We start from the raw sequence: 19,213 nt of genomic DNA on the forward strand, positions 1-19,213 counted from the left end.
AATTCAGAACAGTAAAATATTGGCAGCTTACAAACATGCAATTCAGGTATTATGGAAATAAGCCAGCCAAAATCACTCAAGAAACAAAAAGCCAATTCACTGTTTGAATGTCAGAGGGATTTTCGGGTAATAGCTTGTAAAATGAAGGGCACCTTTAGAGTTCCAATGTAAATTTCAACAACCTGAATTCTCCCTTCAGAGAGTAACAATCTTCAGGAATTCCAAAGAAATATATTCCTAATAAAATGATAAGCCTTTTTCCTATAAATGAGTTCTGCTATTTCTGTCATGTTTAATTTTATCTGTTGTTATGTCTTTGTTTTCTTACTTCAAAAGTGTGTTTCAAGTCCTCTTGTGTAATTAGGTGGAATATAAATTGTAAATATATTGTAGGAAAAAGAATATTTTGAGCATTTACTATGTGTTAGATGCTTCATCACTTAATCCTCACAACGGCCCTGAAAACTCTCCTTATTTTATAAAGGCCATGATGCTTGGGTACTTGATGAAATTTTCAAATTCACACAGATTGTAAGTGATGGAGCTGAAACTCTCATATTTATCTATTTGACTACAACCATGTAGTCTTTATACTAAACAACATTGCTTTCATTATAAAATTCTATTATTAATGTAACATTATATTCATATAAATTCATAAATTATTATATTCATATAATATTGTATATATTCATTCATGTAGCAAAATGGTCTCTGATTTCAATAGCATTCTCTGACTTCAATAGCATTCTCTAAAAGAAGGCTTTTCTATAAGTCAGTACTAGAGAGTCATGTGTCATTCTCAAGTATGACATGCCTGATTTGTTTTGGTGACCCCTAGCAAAACAAAAACTTTTCCTGAGCTAGTAATTCCCCTGCCAGGGCTACCTAGCACTGTCACTATGGAGGCAAATGGACATCTGGCTTTTTCTATTTCTTGTGGTGCTACTTCCCGACTGCATCCACTGCATCACCATCATGCAGTTAGCCATTTTAGGGAGTGTAATATCACTGATTACAGCGAGAGAATTTCTCTACGACTGATTACAGTCGTAGAGAATTTCTGATATAAACTGGATATTTTACTTTATGCTGCAGAAGCACCAGTTTGATCGTTTTAATAGTTCTATGTATTTTGGCATCCAGGCCTTTTTTTCACCAGATACTCTTTGTCCGGATTCCCTCACGCTATTCCTCCATTCTTTACCTGGGAATATCCTTTTAGGCCTTTAAATGCGAGAATCTTTCTGTGACATCCCCTCTGTGTATATTATTTCCCATCTTCACACTGTATTATAATGATCTGTCTGTAAGTCTATTTTAGCCATTATATTGGGAACTTCTTATAGGCAGAGTTGGGGTTTAATGGTTCTTCAGTGCTGGGATATAATAAGTGCTCACTAAATTAAAAAATATATATAAAATAATGACCTCATAGTTCCTCCAGGAAAATATAAGAATATTTTGTATTCTGAATTATGAATTATTCCCTGGGGAAAGAATTGAATACATTTTAAAATAAATTCCTAAATTGCTTATCAAGACTATGATTATACATCAGTACTGTTCAAGAAAGTATTTGACAAGAGAGAAAGCAGTTTAGTTTGAACAGGCAGGATTCCATGAAGATATTTTTGAAAGCCTTAGTATTTAGAAACTATTTATGTATATTCATGGTCACTTGTATTTTAAGCTTTAGTTATTTAATTGACTCCTTCCTCAATCTTTTGATAGATTATCCCTAGGTTTTGCAAACTACAAAATACCATCCTATTTTAGAAACAGTTTTTCAAGAACAGCTCTCAAGAAAGATTTGGGAGTGAATTTTCCCAAGTATACGTCCATTTGACTTACAAAGACAGTGGAAACTCGGGGTGGAAGCTCCACGCCTCTGTGTCTCTCCAGCTGCAGAACCCCTTATATGTGATGACCCCTTACATATGATGACCCTTTGCCTGCCTTAGGCAGTCTGAGAGGAGCTTTTGACACCTCAAATCTACTTCTTAGGAGCTGAGTACCTGAATCCCTGTTCACTTCAGTTTAAAACTGCAAAATGAAAATTACATCTACATCCTAAGCATCTTATAAAAATTAAATGACTTAATACATCAAAACTGTCTGGGATCGTTCTAGACACATAGTAAGCACTATATAAATGTTAGCCAGGGAAAAACAATGTGGATCAAACTCCTTTTTTAGTTTGCTCATCCTTACCTTTTCTTTGCTTACTGAAAAAGGAAATTCCATGTTGCATTATGTTTCCATCAAATCTTTGTTTTCATGAGGAAAATAATTAATACTAATATGGATGGATACTTTTCTAGGTATATGGCCTGCATGTCATGGAATAATATGCTTTGCATTTGTGCATACTTGAACATGCTCAAGAATCAACCTGGATGGGTCTAACAGCTAGAAGAAAGTCCTATGATGAGTGGAGACTAACCTCTTCTACTCAGCTTGACAGCCTGGGATTCCTCCCTTCTCGCCACCACAGAAGGTGGTGTGTGTGTAACTCAGGTCCCTAATCCACAGTTCACCAAAGCAAACTAATTTTGACAAATTCTAAAAAAGGAAGACTTCCAGGAAGCAGGCAGGTCTGCTGATATTTGATAATATCTAGTTGTCAGTGAGATTTTAGAAGGTGCATATGCCCACGTTGGGTGAGTTTATGGAATGAAAATGAATGATAAAACATTTTGCAAGCATTTCATATGAGATCATATGTTAGTTAATGTTTACAGTTCATGGCTGGGATGGTTTTGGTTAATTAAAGAAATCACTTGGGATAAGGAATTACTCAGAAACGATTGTGGGTTTTTATGGTTCATAAGAAGCCCAGAGACTTGAGGCGGGCTTTCAAGTTTCTATAAAACTGAATATATTTTCCCTTTAGCCCATTATTTACTTAGCTGCAGGTCATTTATTTTGGCAGGAGAAAATGTACCCGTTCAATATCAAAAGGCCTATGAATTTTAACCTTCTTTCATTGCTTTATTGTATCATTTGAGAATTTTTAGCTAAATGAAGAAAATGGTGATTTTTCTATATATTAGGATTCCTCTTAGCTTCTGTGATTTTAGTTTCCATAATTTGAAGTGCATATTGAAAATAAATTGCTTTATTTGATTGCATGTATGTTTTCATTAATGAAGTCCTGTAGATATATTTGACATTGTGTATACATCTAAGAAAAGAAATATTTTCAGAAATGGCTCTGAAGATAACTGAATCTTTGTATGTATCCACTTAAAGATCTCACTTAAAAACAATTTTCTTATTGCATAATAATATGAATTTATACTTTGGATTATGAATTATGCATGTTGGGGACAGATCTAGCTATTTTAGTTGTGTATATTAAATTTATTAATACTTTTTGTTCAATACCTACTCCTGCATTGTGTGCACAGGACAAAGCCCAGCCATACCACCTCCATTACCAACAGAACAAGCTTCTGGACCCACTTTGGCATCACCAACTCTTGAAGGCAAGTATTTATTTTATTTTTCGAAAGATCATCTCTATTGTAGATAAAATAGAATATAGAGAAACAAAGCAAAATAGTAATAGCAGAAACAACAAAATCAATATTTTCTCAAATAGTTTTAGTATGTCTAAGCTACAGTTTACTCTTCCAAAAAATTACAATTTGCTCCTTTTTAGAACACTAAAAATTTCCTCCTAAGATTTTATATTGGTGACCATCAGCTTCCAGAAGGATGACCTGCTTCATACCCTGGAAATCAAGCCAGAAAGTATAGAGACAAATGGACAAGGATATGCCTTGCAATTCCTGTACATAGAACTCGAGAAAATGTCATATGGTCATTATCAGGAATCATACACTCATGTAACCTATTCTCTCCTCTATACCTTATTTATCTTCTCTCCCCTAAACCCACTCCCAAATGAATCTCCAATAACTACGAGAAAATGGCTGAGATTTTCAGTTCATCTCATATATCCTCCAAACCCCTCCTATAAAGATGACCCAAGCCCTGTTGATAATTTCTTGTTTCTTAGAAAGATGGTGGTAACTCTGTGCCTTGGAAATAATATAGTGATTAACAGCCTGTGTTCTACAATCAAACAGATCTGGGTCCAAATTCTGGTTCTACCCTTTTCTACCTGGATGACCTTAATGTGATACCTAAACTTTCAGGCTCTTTATTAGTAAAATACTGATATTCATAATACTACCACAGAGAGGTGCTGTAAATGTAGAATAAAACTATAACAATTGCAATTTTTATTATTATATTTGATATTGATGAACTTAGGAATTTCTTTAACTGTATTTTATTGGCTTAACACAACTGTCCCCAAAAAATAGTTTGTAGATCACCGCATTAAAATCAATTGTAAAGCTTGTTTAAAAAATGCATATTCCTGCCACATCTTAGATCTAGTGAATCAAATCTGGCAATTCAGAGAGGGAAATCTATATTTTTAACAAACTCTTTAGTTGAGGCTTGTACAGATTAAATGTTAAGAAACTTTGATTTATGTTTATGTGTAAAAATTATTACAAATCCAAATGTTTTACACCAAACATCTGAATTTGGTAGCCTGCTTCAAATAGTTTATTTATTTATAAATTAAATCTGAATGACTTGGTAAGAGATGCATTGTCTCATTGACCACAGACCCAACAATTGATTGGCTATACATTTATATTTCGGGCAATACATTTATTTATATTACAGTCAGCAGCCAGGGAAGGATTTTAGTAGCTGAGCAGGTGAAGTTTTTCTAAGTTTATATTATAATACCAGCATATTCTATCTACTTTTCTGGCCAGATCCTGACCAAATTATGCCTGTGGCTATGCTCTCTTCAACTCACATTTATTTAGAATATTATTATGTTGGCTTTAATTATATATATGCATTTCACATTTGACATTTCAAAACGCTTTAAAGTAGATATTATTAATGATTAACAAATCTAAGCTTGAGTTTATTTTTGCTAAATTAGTGAACAACAGGACTGGGATTCTAGCCCTGTATTTCTAGTTCTATACCCAGAGATCCTTCTATCATATTACTATGCAGACTTTGGAGTTTGAGGATTCTAACTTCATGTCTTCTGAGACATCAGCAACTTTGGTAAAATGAAGACATGACATTTTGTGCTTTAGATTCCATGCAGTTCTGTGATAGTATCATGTTCTGATGTCAGTCAAGAGTACGCTAGCAATGTTTATCAAAATCTAATGTGCACACAAATCACCTGGGAATCTTTGACAATGCAGATTCTGATTTGGTTGGTCAAGGGTGGGGCCTTAAATTCTTCATTTTTACCAAGCTCCCAAGTGTTGCTGCTGCTACTGGTCCAGGACTTCATCTGTATAGTAAATCCCTAGGTGATTTAGGAGGAAGGTGGAGAGCAATTGAATAATCCTAAAAATGCTTTCCATTTAGTATTAGTTACCTAAATGACCTATTGTTGGCCAAATGTCCTTCAGAATGACTGGAATGACACACATGGAGAAATTCCGACTGCTAATTGTCTGGGAAAAAGCAAAAGGTTTCAAGCCACATACTTAACTAAGCATTGTAGAAGGGCTCAAAAGAGAGCAAGAGAAATGCCACTGGGAATTGGGGGAAAGGTTACATTATACTTGTAAATTGTAATAACCTATTATATAGTATGTAAAATATTTTGATTTGGTCAGCTACAAATTGAATGAATTAGTAGTTGCAAATTTCAAATAAAAATCCCATACAATCTGCAAGTTAGTACTGGGTCAATACCAATCTGAAGAAAATAATTTGTTTGGTTATTAGAGACCATGATTTAATGAAAAGTTCACGTAACGTCTCGCTCCAAGAGTCCAAACCAACAATGCTTCTTGAATATTTAGATAACAGTCCAGATATAGTCCAAGGTTTGAAACTTTTGTCTCCCATCCAAGTCAGCTAAAGACACATTTATTTGCCCCACACGGGTCTTTTATTTATTGATTTTTGAATGTGATCATCTTGGATAGGGTGAGCTCCCCACTGTCTTCATTGACTTTTACCCCTCCTTCTCCCATTCACTCACTTGGGTCCAGACTTACTTCGCGTGTGTGACAATTATGTAAAGATAGTTTCTTCCTAACATAATAATTTCTTAAATTCCCGATCAACCTTGGTGTCTTAGTCTGCAAGGGCTGCCATAGTAAAATACTACAGACTGGATGGCTTAGACAACAGAAGTTGATTTTCTTACAGTTCTGGAGGCTGGGAGTCTCAGCTTAGGGTGCCAACATGATTAGGTTCTAGTGAGATCATTTCCTGGCTTGTATATGGCCACCTTCTTGCTGTGTCCTCGCATAGCAGAGAGAGCACTCTGGTGTCTCTTCCTCTTCTCAGCAGAACACCAGTTCTGTTGGATCAGGACTCCACCCTTATGATCTCATTTAAATTTAATCATCTTTTAATCCAGTTACATGGGGGTTAGGACTTCAACCCATGAATTTTGGAAGGACACAATTCAATCCATAACACTTGGTAACCTCTAAGCTTAGTTAATGTATAAGTAAAGCAGCTTAAATGTTTGCCTCATATAATTTGTTTAGTTTAATAAGCTGTTTAAATATTTCTTTTTCAGTAATGAATGATTTTGCCTTTTTCATTTCTGTGATACCTGATTTTCCAACACCATGAATTCCCAACTTGCATCATCTTCTGTACATGCTTATAATTGATAAGAGTTAAATATTTAAAAAATTTTAGTATTAGTTACCTATTTTTCTTAACTGAAATCACATATAACTGAGCTTATACTGAAGGTAATAAAACAACAAAAGCTCTAAGTACTCTCATTATTGACTACCGACATGTATCATTTATCTAGCTGGTAAGTAAATGACTTGGAAAAACTTTATAGTCCGAGAGAGAGAGAGAGGGAGAGATCAGAGTTATATTTCTTTTGGCATTTGGACTATAATAACTTATGTGACTTTAGATAATTAGACAAAAAACTGACAAGTGACCATCTCACTGCCCAAATGTTCACAGAACAAGAGATAGCCTATAAATAATACTGTCACCTTTAAGTTTCATCAGATTTTAATTCCATTGTTGTTGTGAGACAGACATAAATCAGGGAGCTCCAATTCCCCAATTTGAGGCAGATTTTGATAGATTATTCAAATGTTTGATCCTAGTTTACCTCCTGGAAGAGGTTCATAAACCACCCTGTAGCAAATGTTCTGCCTATCAGTCTGTCACTTGGAAAAGAATCTGTCATTTGTTAAGTGGGACCCTTAGGTTCTATTGTTATATTTAAAGAGCAATTTTATTTGACATTTCATCCTGGAGCCCAACACTACAGTTTAAGTAAAAACCTAACAATGTTGCAGGATTACAAGGCTTTTGTTAGTAGTATCCACTTTTTATCTGCAGAAAGACACAGTCTGCCCTAAGAGTGCTGGTACTAAGCAGCTTCCCAAGGAGTCCATGTTATCAGGCAATGCTGAGATCATGGGCTTTGTCAGGGCTTGCAGATGTGCTGCCTGTGCCTTCATTAACATAATTGATTAGGAACTAGGACATATTTAGTATTAATCAAGCTGTTTTTACTGAGGCTGATTATGCACAGTCCTTGATGCACTATTTTAGTCTGGAACTTCCTTAGGACCAAGTTGCAAGAAAATGGCATTATGTAAAAAGGAACTTACATGTGGCACTAACTTATGCTCTTTGATTTGAGGAATACAGTTATGACAGGTCAAAATGTAGGAACTTAAACGTATTTTGCATTTTAATGTTTTAAAGAAAAGGAGGGCTTATATATAGACTAGATTATTAAGTTTGCTCACAGGAGATTGGAAACAATTTAGGATTTTATCAACAGAAATCTAAAAAAAATCATGGACTTTATTATGGGTGAAAGCATTCTACACATCTCTGAAGCCCTTAAAATCTTCCCTTGTGCTTTCATAGCACTTAAAACAATAAGTTTCTCACAACACTGGCTTCATTCTGTTAAGTATCTGTGCACTTCTTATCTTGGGTCACTTATCTAATGCCTGGAAGTTGTGTCTGGCCTTCCTAGAATTTCACTCCTCTCCCCATACCAGACACTTTGTACACTATAATGAAATTCTATTGCTTTGAATCTTTGGGTATAAAGATTAATTGTATATTAAATCAGTTGTTTTCTTTGACTCCTACTACTGTATGTTTTAGAATATGTTTGGCGTTTGGCCAGGGAAATTGGCTACAATAACATTGAAAAGATCTTGTATAATGACCAACCACCTCAGGAAATCATTTTGGTCATTGTTGTCAATTTGCATTTGATTATGGACATAACTTAACTGGAACTAACTTAAATAGAGAGCTACCTTCAATATAATAGTAATTCTTATGATCTTTCACAACAGTGTTAAATTTTGTGACGAATTAATTCTTCTGTCTGTTGTGAGCTCTCTGGTGTTGAAAGGCTTGCAAGTTCAAAAGGCCACTATAGTTATCCATATATTCCACAAATGAGACAGATCTATGTTAGTACCTCGCCCCCTTCATCAAATGGTGCCTTATTATATTCACATCACAGGTGGTTTCAACCCTTAGCGTGAGAGCCCGTTTATCAGCAAATGTTTGTCAGAACTGTATTTCTTAGGAGAGATTAGTTCCTGCTCTCGGAGAGAGTCCTCAGTGATTAAACAAGACAGCTTCAGGCAACATTTTCCATCCCCTCCCCAATCATCCAAAAAGCTGCTTCATTAAATCTTTGTATAAGTACGATTACTGGATATCATCCTGTTGTCCTGTAATCAACAACGCTGGAAATTTTTTTTCTTTCCTCCTAGTCAACACAACCCCCTCCCCCACTACCAAACACCACATTTTATGTTGTTGATTCCTGAAGAATTAAAGACTTCCATCTACATGTGATTACTGGACATTTAATGTAAAATGGCCACACCTCATCTATTGTGGCAAAGATGTGGAAAGAAGAGGTTATGTGATCTCTTGTTAGGTATATATCTTATACTTAAAATACTTTTAATATTCCATTACAAACGTATAGTTGGCATTAATGGAGCCAAATAAAGCAAGGTGAAGGAATACTGTATACCCTATCATCTTCTTGAATAAACATGTAACTGGTACTAACTTAGTATTTCAGTCGTGAGTAATATAAATGCCATCACCCAACAGTGAGTAAGAGAACTCTAGAGAGAAGACTAAAATCCCAGCTTCCAATTGCAACTTTGACACTAATCAGTTGTATTATCTTTGACAAATCGATTCACTTTTTAGGGCCTCCACTTCTTCACCTGTCAAGTGTGGGGACTGAATTTAAATGGTCTTTTCTGCTTTCACACCCAGATATTTCAAGCTTATTTTTTTCAGGTTGGTGCATTAGTAGTAAGCTACATTAAGAGCATAGTGAAGACTCCATGGCTTGGCACAGTGTTTAAATAGCTACCACAGATGTGTAAGGAAGGTATGGCCATGGCTTAGATAGAGATGTCACACTTGGGCCAACCAGGCATGTCCCTATGAAATGGATAATACTATAAAGCATTATTTTCTGAAGTTCAAAAGTGTGTGGTACAGATAATAAGGGATATAAAAGTTAGGAGGAAGATGAGATACGAGTGAAGCAAGGCTATGAGGTGAAATCACAAGATTTGCATTGGGCCATAAAGATAAGTTGGTAGGATTTGTGCAGAGGAGAAAGGAACAATGTAGGAAACTTACTATAAGGTGATTTCTTACCATAGGGTGCATTCGAAGACAGTTTTCTACAGGAGCTAGTGACGTTTTATTTACAATTCTATGAAACTGAGAACCATATTGTCTTAGCTCTTCATTGAGACATATCCTGAGAAGCAAAAAGCATAAAATAATAAAATTGAAATTTGGCCCAGGTTCTTATTCCATTAACTCTATGACACAGTTAATCTTGAACTTTAGGGCAATGCAATATTTTTCTTTGTTTTGAGGTGAAGTAAACTCATACCCTTGGGCAATTTTTAATGGGATTGACCTTTAGTTATAAATGTTGATAATATAGGTAAACCATACTACTTTTAGTACCTATTTTACTTAGAAAGTCGCCATGAGGAGTGAATGAAACAAGGTATATAGCAACTTAGCACAATTAGGTACTCAGCCATTAGCTACTATTATTATCATCATTTTTATAATCAGGAAATTTCTCTTGTATATATAGTAAATCATTAATTTTTATGTTAGTTCTTTATTGGTATCTGTAAAGATAATATGGTAATCTCATTAATGACATTAGTCAGTAAACGTGAAACTCTATATAATTTCTTAATATAGGACCTCAGTCATATCCTAAAGAATTTTGTACACACAACTGAATCATTTACACCTCCTCAGAGACTGTGTGAGCCTGCTAAAACAACTGAGCAGAGGGGTAGTATGATTAGATTTGCATTTTAGATCATTGTGTCAGCTATAGAAAGTGTAGATGGTGAGGGTTGGGGCTTGGGGGTTTGGAGACAAGAAAAACTTAGGAGGCTACTGCTCATGGGGGAAAATTATGTGACTTTTCTCTTAAACAATCATATTTAACCCTCAAAACAATTCCAAGCAGTGAATATGATTTATATCATTTTACAGAGAAGATCAGAGGAATCAAGTAAATTGCCCAAGATAACACAGTCCTAACAGTGGTATAATTGAAATTGGAATCCAGGTGTCTCACTCCCAGGATCAGTCTATTCCATTATCGTAGACTAGCAATAAAAGGGCTGAGCATAATTGCTAAAGTCTTATCTGACCTGGATGAATGAATGGCACTTAAGAATAAGAACAGGTTTGGGGAGATGATAATGAGTTCAGACTTGCTAGGTGCATCAGGGTCCCTGGAACATTCAAAATGGCTGATTAAGAGTATTTAATGAATGTAGTATTTATAAAGGTTTGAGCAGAGTTATGGTGAAGCACCCCAAGGCTAGCCAATGCCAGAAGAGTTGTAAAGATAATATACAGAGTTCTAATACACTCTTCAGCAAGCTTCCTCTAATGTTAGGATTTTATAAAACCATGATTCACCTACCAAGACTAAGAGATTAACTTTTGTACACTAGTAAGTAAACTACAAACTATATTTAGCTTTCACCTTTCAGTGATTTGTAAAAGTGTTTTTTAAATTATTTCTTACATGTGTGATGAGGACACAGATATTAACATATGTATTCACAGCTTTTCTCCTCCACTTTATTGCCTAAGGAATATTCTAGGTATGCCTGGTCAGCTCCTGAGTGTTTATGTTCTGCTCAGGACTCAGGATATGCTGGGTGAGCCAAAAAATTGGAAGGGGCTCAAATAATTAAATTAATTCATGTTTGAATAGGAAGGGTTATTACCCAGAAGAAAATATAAGATTTAAACAGTGAGAAAAAAGGTCAAGAGAAGGGAATAGGAGAGTCAGCATGGGCTGAAGTAAGTTTTTAGCGTGCCCTTGGGAGAGAGAAGCTTTTGGCAGGAAATGCTGTGATGGATTGGGAAGCTCCAGTAAGAAGAGAACCTTTAGAACATTTTGCTTTGGGTCATACAATATTAGCTATTTGAGAGACTTCAAAAAAGATTTAAACTTATCTTCAAACCTCCCTGGAATTTTAGACTCTCATTTCTTTTGATTGCAGCACTGTGCAGAGCTAGGCATGAGGTAACTCAGCTCTGTTGGGGGTAATATGTTAGAACAAGGGTAATTCAGCTTAGTATCATGGAAAAGTAGGTAAGTCTTAACAAATGACTGTTGAGAAATTAAGGGGGAAAAAGAAACACAAAGACAAATAGGCAGAAAAGTGTCAAGAAAAAGGAAAATGTAAAGAAAAATATTCCACAGATTATGAAATATACATTTTAGTAGACGTTAAATATATTTCATTAGAAACTTGCATCTCCAAACTTAGAACTTTTCTCTCTTGTTATAATAGTCTCAATTTTCCATTATAGATTAAAAATAGTTTTTGGGAACATCATTAGCTTTTTCCCATAATAAGAGAAAGAAGTTTTGTTTTTCTTCCCCTATACATCTGACAATATGGCAAGGGATGTCTGTCTGATTTAACTGTCTAGTTGCAATAAATTTTTATTCTGGAGATCAAGGGATGACAACCAAGAATCAGGGAAGGGTAAGGAGCTTTCTGTTGATCAGGGCCAGCTTCCTTCTTAAGAAATCTTTCATAACTTTCATGCTGGTATTAAAAATTAGGGTTTTTCCCCCTATATTTTGACAAAAGAGAAAGTTAGGGATGAGAAGTTTTGTGAGTAAGAGTGAATGTGATTTTTAATAGCTTTCTTATTATGAAATTCTTGTTGGAACCCTCTTGTGCCAGCAAACTTTTCTCATGAACTATTTTATAAGAAAGAACCAGGTCCCTCCAAAGCTCTAGTTTAAAAGTACCAGTTTTTCTTTATAAAACATTTATTTACTATTTGTGTCAGCTTGACCTAAATGTTTCTTTCTATTATATAAGTTTATTAGAATTCCCAATGAAATTATTCATCCTCTCTAGAACCGATGAGAAAAGTGGCTACATCTTTAAAGCCAGATCTGTTTTATCCAAATGGAGTAAGGGGTCTTGGCGATTGTTCACATAATAAACAGTGACAGATATTTGTTTCAATTATGTGAGAAGTTTGTGTAAAAATTTTTAATCTACTAGAATAGACCTTATAATAGGAAGAAGACAAAAATTGTGTTAATGGTTTGGTATAATTTATGAAAGATGAGGGAATTTATGTAGTCCATCATTTGAAATAAACCTGAATTCAATATATTAAAACAATTACAACTAGAAAAGTTGTACTCTTTGAATGGGCATTTATTTCCTTTATGAATATTGATATCTATTGGGCATATTTTTAAGATAAAAGGCTTCAATTAAGAATCAGACTTATAAATGTGCCCAATATACCGGTAACTTTTGGTAATTGAGTCTTTCTAATTTGTTTAGTAACTCAAGCCCTAAATTCTCAACGACCTGTTATAAAAATAGCCATATCTTTGAAATGATGGTTTAGAGTAATGTATATTTTGATTTTGAATGATAACCAACTTTTTCCCTAAATATCAATAATTTAGTCACAAAAAGGAAAGTCTCAATTTTCTGATGTTTCTAGTCATTCTTGACATTTTAAATGCAACAAAGTACTTTTGCAGTTCATTTTAAAATATAGAGAAATGTAGAAAAAGCATACAGATAAAAATATGAAAAAAGTAATTATATGTAAATAATATGATTTTGAAAATGAACAGCTATTAGAAATGAATCTTATATTTTCCTTACCCTTGTAGAAAGATGCATTAGAAAAGTTTACAATAAAAGATCTTGAGCAAGCAATGATCCTGCATAAAAAGTAAATTTTAATAGGGTTAGAAGAGTTTTTAGAAAATCTCCAAATGGCTGCAGCACCCAAAAAAGAAAAAATCCAAGAAAAACAAAAAAGAAAATACAAAATGCTCTCTTTGGAGCTATACAGAGATGAGTTGTGTGGATGGAGAGCTTCTCACTTGAGTGTAAAGGTCAATAAACTTTAATTGAACATTTGCTTTCTGAAATGTAAGAGCACTGAGAGGAAAAATAAATACCAGAAAGAAAAAGACGAGCTGTGGCCACCTTCATTTATATAAACTTAATCCATTCAAAAGTAATGCAGTCACTTATCTAAAAAGCTTTTATCATTTTTGAAAGGTTTGGGAGAAATCTACCTTATCCACTTTAAATATGAAGTTTAATTAACATAAGAAACTTTTTTTGCAATTTGAAATGTATCAAATAATCTTGCTCTTTGCATTCCTTTTTGCATACTAAATTCAGAAACAGAAAAAAATTGTCGTTATATCAGAGAACTTTGGCTGTGAGAGAGCTGAAAGATAAGTGTCACAAAGAGAGGGTAGAAATTGGCACTTTTCTCTCTGTGCCTCAGTTCGTTTGCAATTTTTTGTTAGAATAAGTCTACCTCAAACTTCTTATTCCATGTTGTAGGGGAAAGATCAGAGTTTGCAGTGATCCTTAGTTTTAAATCCTTGTTCTGTCACTTATGTGATTTGTGAAGTTGGGCAAGTTACTCATCTTTCCTGAGCCCATTTTCTCATGGGTTGAAGGATGTGTTGACTTTTATCTGAGAACTAAGTATATACTAATGCATGTAAGGTCATGTGCTGTATTCTATTATAACATTCTATTACAGTATAATTTCCTATCACCTTAAAATCAGTGTGATTAAACCAAAACTAATACATTTTTTTTCTGCCTTGCTCTGATCACATAAAATAACTATTGAGATCACTTTTCCACAATCTTTTTTAAGCTTAAAGAACTGTATGTAGTCTGGTATCTTGAAAAAGTTTGGATTTACACTGATTAGCTCTGGAGTTCTTTGGGGCGTTTACTTCATGAATGGTATTGTATCACTAAGAGTTGTCAGCCTTTATCTGCAGGACAGGACTGGGCACTCAGCAGGCAACTCAGTCCCTCCAGCCAGCATTGATAGTAACACGTGCCGTACTCAGTTCAGAATTCACATACCATTTTTCCCTGGAGCAGCTTTCACACTTTTTACTCTTGGGTTTGGGCCTCTACTGTCTCCCTTAGACTCCGACTTTAATGCCCCTAAGTCCATATTGTAATTGTAAACTTTACCCCTTCTTAGTCTCATACCTAAAATTCCTGGAAGGAATAGTTTAAGACTCTAGACCCCAGCAAAGGGTTTGACATAAGGTTAAATAAACATGTGTTGATTAAGTGAATAAATTGTTTATGTAAAAGTCTCTGGGTAGTCAGTGGAAGATGCTATACAAGTTCTGGTTGTGAATTTTTTGTTGTTAGTAGCTGATAATGAGAACAGCTGACTTCTCAGAATAATTCAGCATTCACTAAAGGAAAAGTCAAGGCAAAGACTGGATTCAGGTTCTGAAAAACCAGTTTAGTTATGCCAGATAACTCAAGTGAAGTCCTTGAAGAGCTTTGCTGTTATAGCAACTTAAGCACAATGTAAAGTGAGGTACTCCCACCATGTTTCTATAATGTTACATTCAGTCCCAAATAAAATTTAGAGGAAAACATGAAGAAAGATATTTGTACTGAATCCTTTTCCTTTCTTTTTTTTTTCCTTTTTTTTTTCTTTTTTCTTTTTCTTTTACTTTCTTAGTCTTCTTCATCACAGTGTGATCACAAAATCCAATGGGGTATTTGGCTCCAACCAGGCAGCAACAGCCAAAGTTCCTCTTAAAACATAATTTATCACAATATAATTACTCTGCTTGAAACCTCTCAGCAGCCTCCTACCTCACTCACAATAAAATGGAAAATTCATATCATGAACAAGATTTTGTGCGATTGGCCCCTGCTACATCACTGGTCACCCCTCTTCTCACTCTCCTCCTGCATCCTCCACTCCAGCCACTCTGGTCTCTATGCTCTTCTTTGAATATGGCTCGAACGCTTCTCTTTCAAGGTCTTGGCAGATATTTTTCCTCTGCAGGAGAAGTCTTCTCCTCAATAGCCAAAACTCTTCTACTTTTTTTCAAAAATCTTTTCAAATGGTACTCATTCAGAAAGACTTACCACTGTTCCACCTTAAAAGAAAAAGCCACTTCTGATCTTCTCCCGCATGCTCTATTCCTCTAAACCAAGCTTTATTTTTTTCTGACCCTTATTATCACCTGACATTATATACACATATATACGTATTCATATATCCATGCATACATATGCATATAAACATATTCATTTTTAAGGCTTAAAAATGGACTTTTCTCTAGCTTTAAAATTTTTTAAGCCATAGCAAAGCCAGAGAATGTACAACAGCTATTTACAGATTTAAAGCTCTTTATGTTAACTGTTCTCAGAAAAATTAGGAAATAAATACTGCATTTGGGGAATAAAGGAATAGACAGGTGAAGAGGGACTTAACTACATTCTACTCATTCCCCTGACTTTTGTGGTTGAAGACAGAAGATTCCCTTACAGTTGCATTAGGCAAAAACTACTAATTACAGCAAAACTGAAACTGGAATCCACTTCATTCCAGCACAGTGCCCCTTCATAAACATGTTAATTCCTACTTGAGTATTTTTTTCTTAAAGTTTCACAATATAAAATGTTCCTGATACAGCCTCCCTCAACACGGAAAAATAAGAATTAATGTGCATTTACTCAGATTAATAAATGTCACACTTAGAAAAATTACTGAAGAGTATATGTAGGCAGATTTTGATTGTTTCTAAAATATAGTAATAGCTAGTTATTGCTATCATTATTTTTTTTGAACATCCACTTTGGTCCAGGCACTTTTGCTCAGTTTCTTCACAATAAGCCAGCAAGGTAGATTTTACTAGTCCAGTTTTTAAAAGAGGTAAATGAAATTCAGTGTGTCAGAGCACATTGCCAATGTGACAACCAGAAGGGGTCAGAGACAGAATTCAGACCAAGGTCACCCATGCTAGCACGAGTGCTTTCTCTCTTGCTCCATTCCCCTCTGTAGATAACAGTGGAGAACTCTGATAATCATTGGTGTAATTGAACTTATCTGTTTATGTGAAATTTTCCATGATCATACTGTGACTGGGGTTCCAGGCCAGCCTCTGCCACTCTTTACAAACAAGGTGACAGGAACGAGGTGTGCTAGAATGAGTTGTTATGAAGAAACATGACTGGGACCAAGAATACATGAACCCTGGCCAGAGAGAGTTAGAAGAAGAGCATGTAAATTTTGGATAATCTCTACAGTAGAAAGGCAAAAAGGGGAGGAACAAACATAAGATGAAAATGAAGCATTTGCAGTTGTTTGCTCGGTTTGCTAGGAACAGGCATCTTCAAAAGCTTTACAATTATAATTAACTATTGTGGATTCTCTGGCTTTGAGATGGCATAAAAACATTTAAAAGCAAGAGAAAAGCCCATTGTAAGGGCTTAGAAAGTAAAAAGTAAGTCATTTAATTTTTCTTTCATCTGATGTTAATTTATGCAGAAGCTAATAACATATTTGTGGCTCAGAGCTGCTCATTGTGGAGAGGATTTCTCTCTCAGCCAGCCTTTCCTGTGATCCCTGCCAGATAGAGCCGTCATTTCCGGGCTTATGACACTTTTCTCAGAGAAAGGCAGTATGCTGATAAGTTCACAATCTATAGACACACTTAATTGCGAACGCTCTGAAAATCGATGATATAAAGTGTCCTAACTCTTCTCTAGTTGTTACTAACAAAACAGCAAACAAATTGGAGGAGAGGATGAGGAGGAAATTGGATATGTGGGTGCACAGTCAAGTGGAAAGGGAGCAGTATTGTTGACTGTTGAAGGAGACAAAAGTCAAGGGAAGGAGAGTTTTCATATAAGAAACATGGGTTACTTTTATATCCAAGTAGGATATAATTAAATTGTTGTGCCTTTTATAAATGAAAAGCTTAATTTCACTGCTGCCAAATCACCTAAAGAATAGACAGTTGTTCTTGAAGAAATGCATGAATCTTCAGAAGTTGATGTTTTAAAATGAATTAACCACGAATAAAGTAAGCCCCATAATGACAGCTTAAAAGTCTAATTCATAAAAATGTTATTAAAGTACATTATTTATACCTGCTTTTTGTGGATTTCTGTTCTTATTCATGACTCTTTCAGTGTATGGCCATAATCACAGGCAGAGTGTATAATGGAAGCATTAATCAATCTGAACTAAGGCGAGAATACTGTATCACCACAATAAAGTCCCAGCTATATTAATATAAAGGGTAGAATTTATTACACAAGACAATTCTCTTTTAAAAAATGAAAAGAATGTCTTCCATCTTCTGGCCTCAAATACCTACTTTCCTTCTGAAGTTTAATATAAGATTAACTAATTGGCACGAACTTTTAAATGAAATATTTATTCATCTACATTATGAAACTTAGAGACTCGGATACTAAGTTGGATACTAAGTTGTGATCTTATCGTGACTATGGCATTGATTTTTAATATAGGCTAAGAAATATTTACAACTAATCTGTATTTTAATTAACTCCTTTCCTAGCACATGACATCAGATGGTGATGTTTAGCAAATGCCAATTCAACTGTCTGGCATATGCATTTATTTAGATAAGATGGAAAAGTCCTTGCTACATAAAATTTCTCCCAGAGAAGCTGAAAGTAATGATACTTAAGTCAAAAGTGTCTTTAGGGCTTCCCTGGTGGCACGGTGGTTGAAAGTCTACCTGCTGATGCAGGGGACGTGGGTTCATGCCCCGGTCTGGGAGGATCCCACAGGCGGCAGAGTGGCTGGGCCCGTGAGCCATGGCTGCTGAGCCTGCACATCCGGAGCCTGTGCTCCACAATGGGAGAGGCCACAACAGTGAGAGGCCCCCCCCAAAAATGTATCTTTATTCAGAATTTTAAAGATTTTTGCATATTTAGTATGTATAAACCTTTAGGAAAAGGCAAAGTAGAATTCCATTGGTTTATTTCTAACTCTAGAACTATCAAAATCTGACTTCTTGATTTTCTACTTCTGACTGGATGAGCTGTAAAGGTACATTGTAGACACATTCGGACAGAGTGTGAATATATTTCTCCCTGCAACACTAACATCTCTAGGAGTCATGAAAAGAGGTTCTTTGTAAATTATACTTCTGAGACTGCAAGAAAGTGTTGGCTTTGATCTCGTAGGTAAAAAATCTCTATACCTAAGGGAATGAATTAATTCCTATATTTAATAAGATGCCAGTGTTAGTAGGCAACTTAAGCATTGATACTAGAAGTACACATTGAATTTCTTCAGCATAGTAACAATCTCATAATAGTTCTGGGTACTGAACATCTTTGAATGCCTGGCATTTATACTTGAGTTGGAGAGACAAATGACAAAGAGAAAAGTATTTCAAATATAAGGTAAATCACATTACTAACTGAAGATAAAAATCAGTTTCCAACATTAACTGTGCTTGTAGCTGCCTCAAACCTAACAGTACTGAATATTCCATTTCAACAACTGTGTACTTCTACATGACTTTGTTATTTAAAATGAGAACACTTACCAGAAAAGTGTCCGGGGATGTCTAGTTGTTACATGACTATTGCTGAGCAACATTTAAAGTTCCCTCTGCCCCTCAGACCAAGGTTTTCTTAGATCTCTGAAATCTTCCATAAAGAAATCTTCCATAAAGAAGTCTAGAGGTACCACAAACTGTCAAACTGTTCTATGTGTCATCCAGACTTAACAGCAACCTCTGGGTGCAAATATAGTC

The 19,213-nt window shown here is 35.1% G+C and overlaps 1 protein-coding gene across 1 annotated transcript in view; it reads left to right on the forward strand.

Annotated features, from left to right (window-relative positions):
* TRDN (triadin) overlaps positions 1 to 19,213 on the forward strand; it is a 303,903-nt gene that overhangs the window by 100,295 nt on the left and 184,395 nt on the right. The window contains exon 10 of the mRNA XM_060114534.1: positions 3,414 to 3,491. Within this exon, the coding sequence (XP_059970517.1) occupies positions 3,414 to 3,491 (78 nt within the window). The remainder of the gene's footprint in view (positions 1 to 3,413; positions 3,492 to 19,213) is intronic.

The sequence above is a fragment of the Mesoplodon densirostris genome, chromosome 12 (assembly GCF_025265405.1).
Source record: "Mesoplodon densirostris isolate mMesDen1 chromosome 12, mMesDen1 primary haplotype, whole genome shotgun sequence".
NCBI lineage: Eukaryota > Metazoa > Chordata > Mammalia > Artiodactyla > Ziphiidae > Mesoplodon > Mesoplodon densirostris.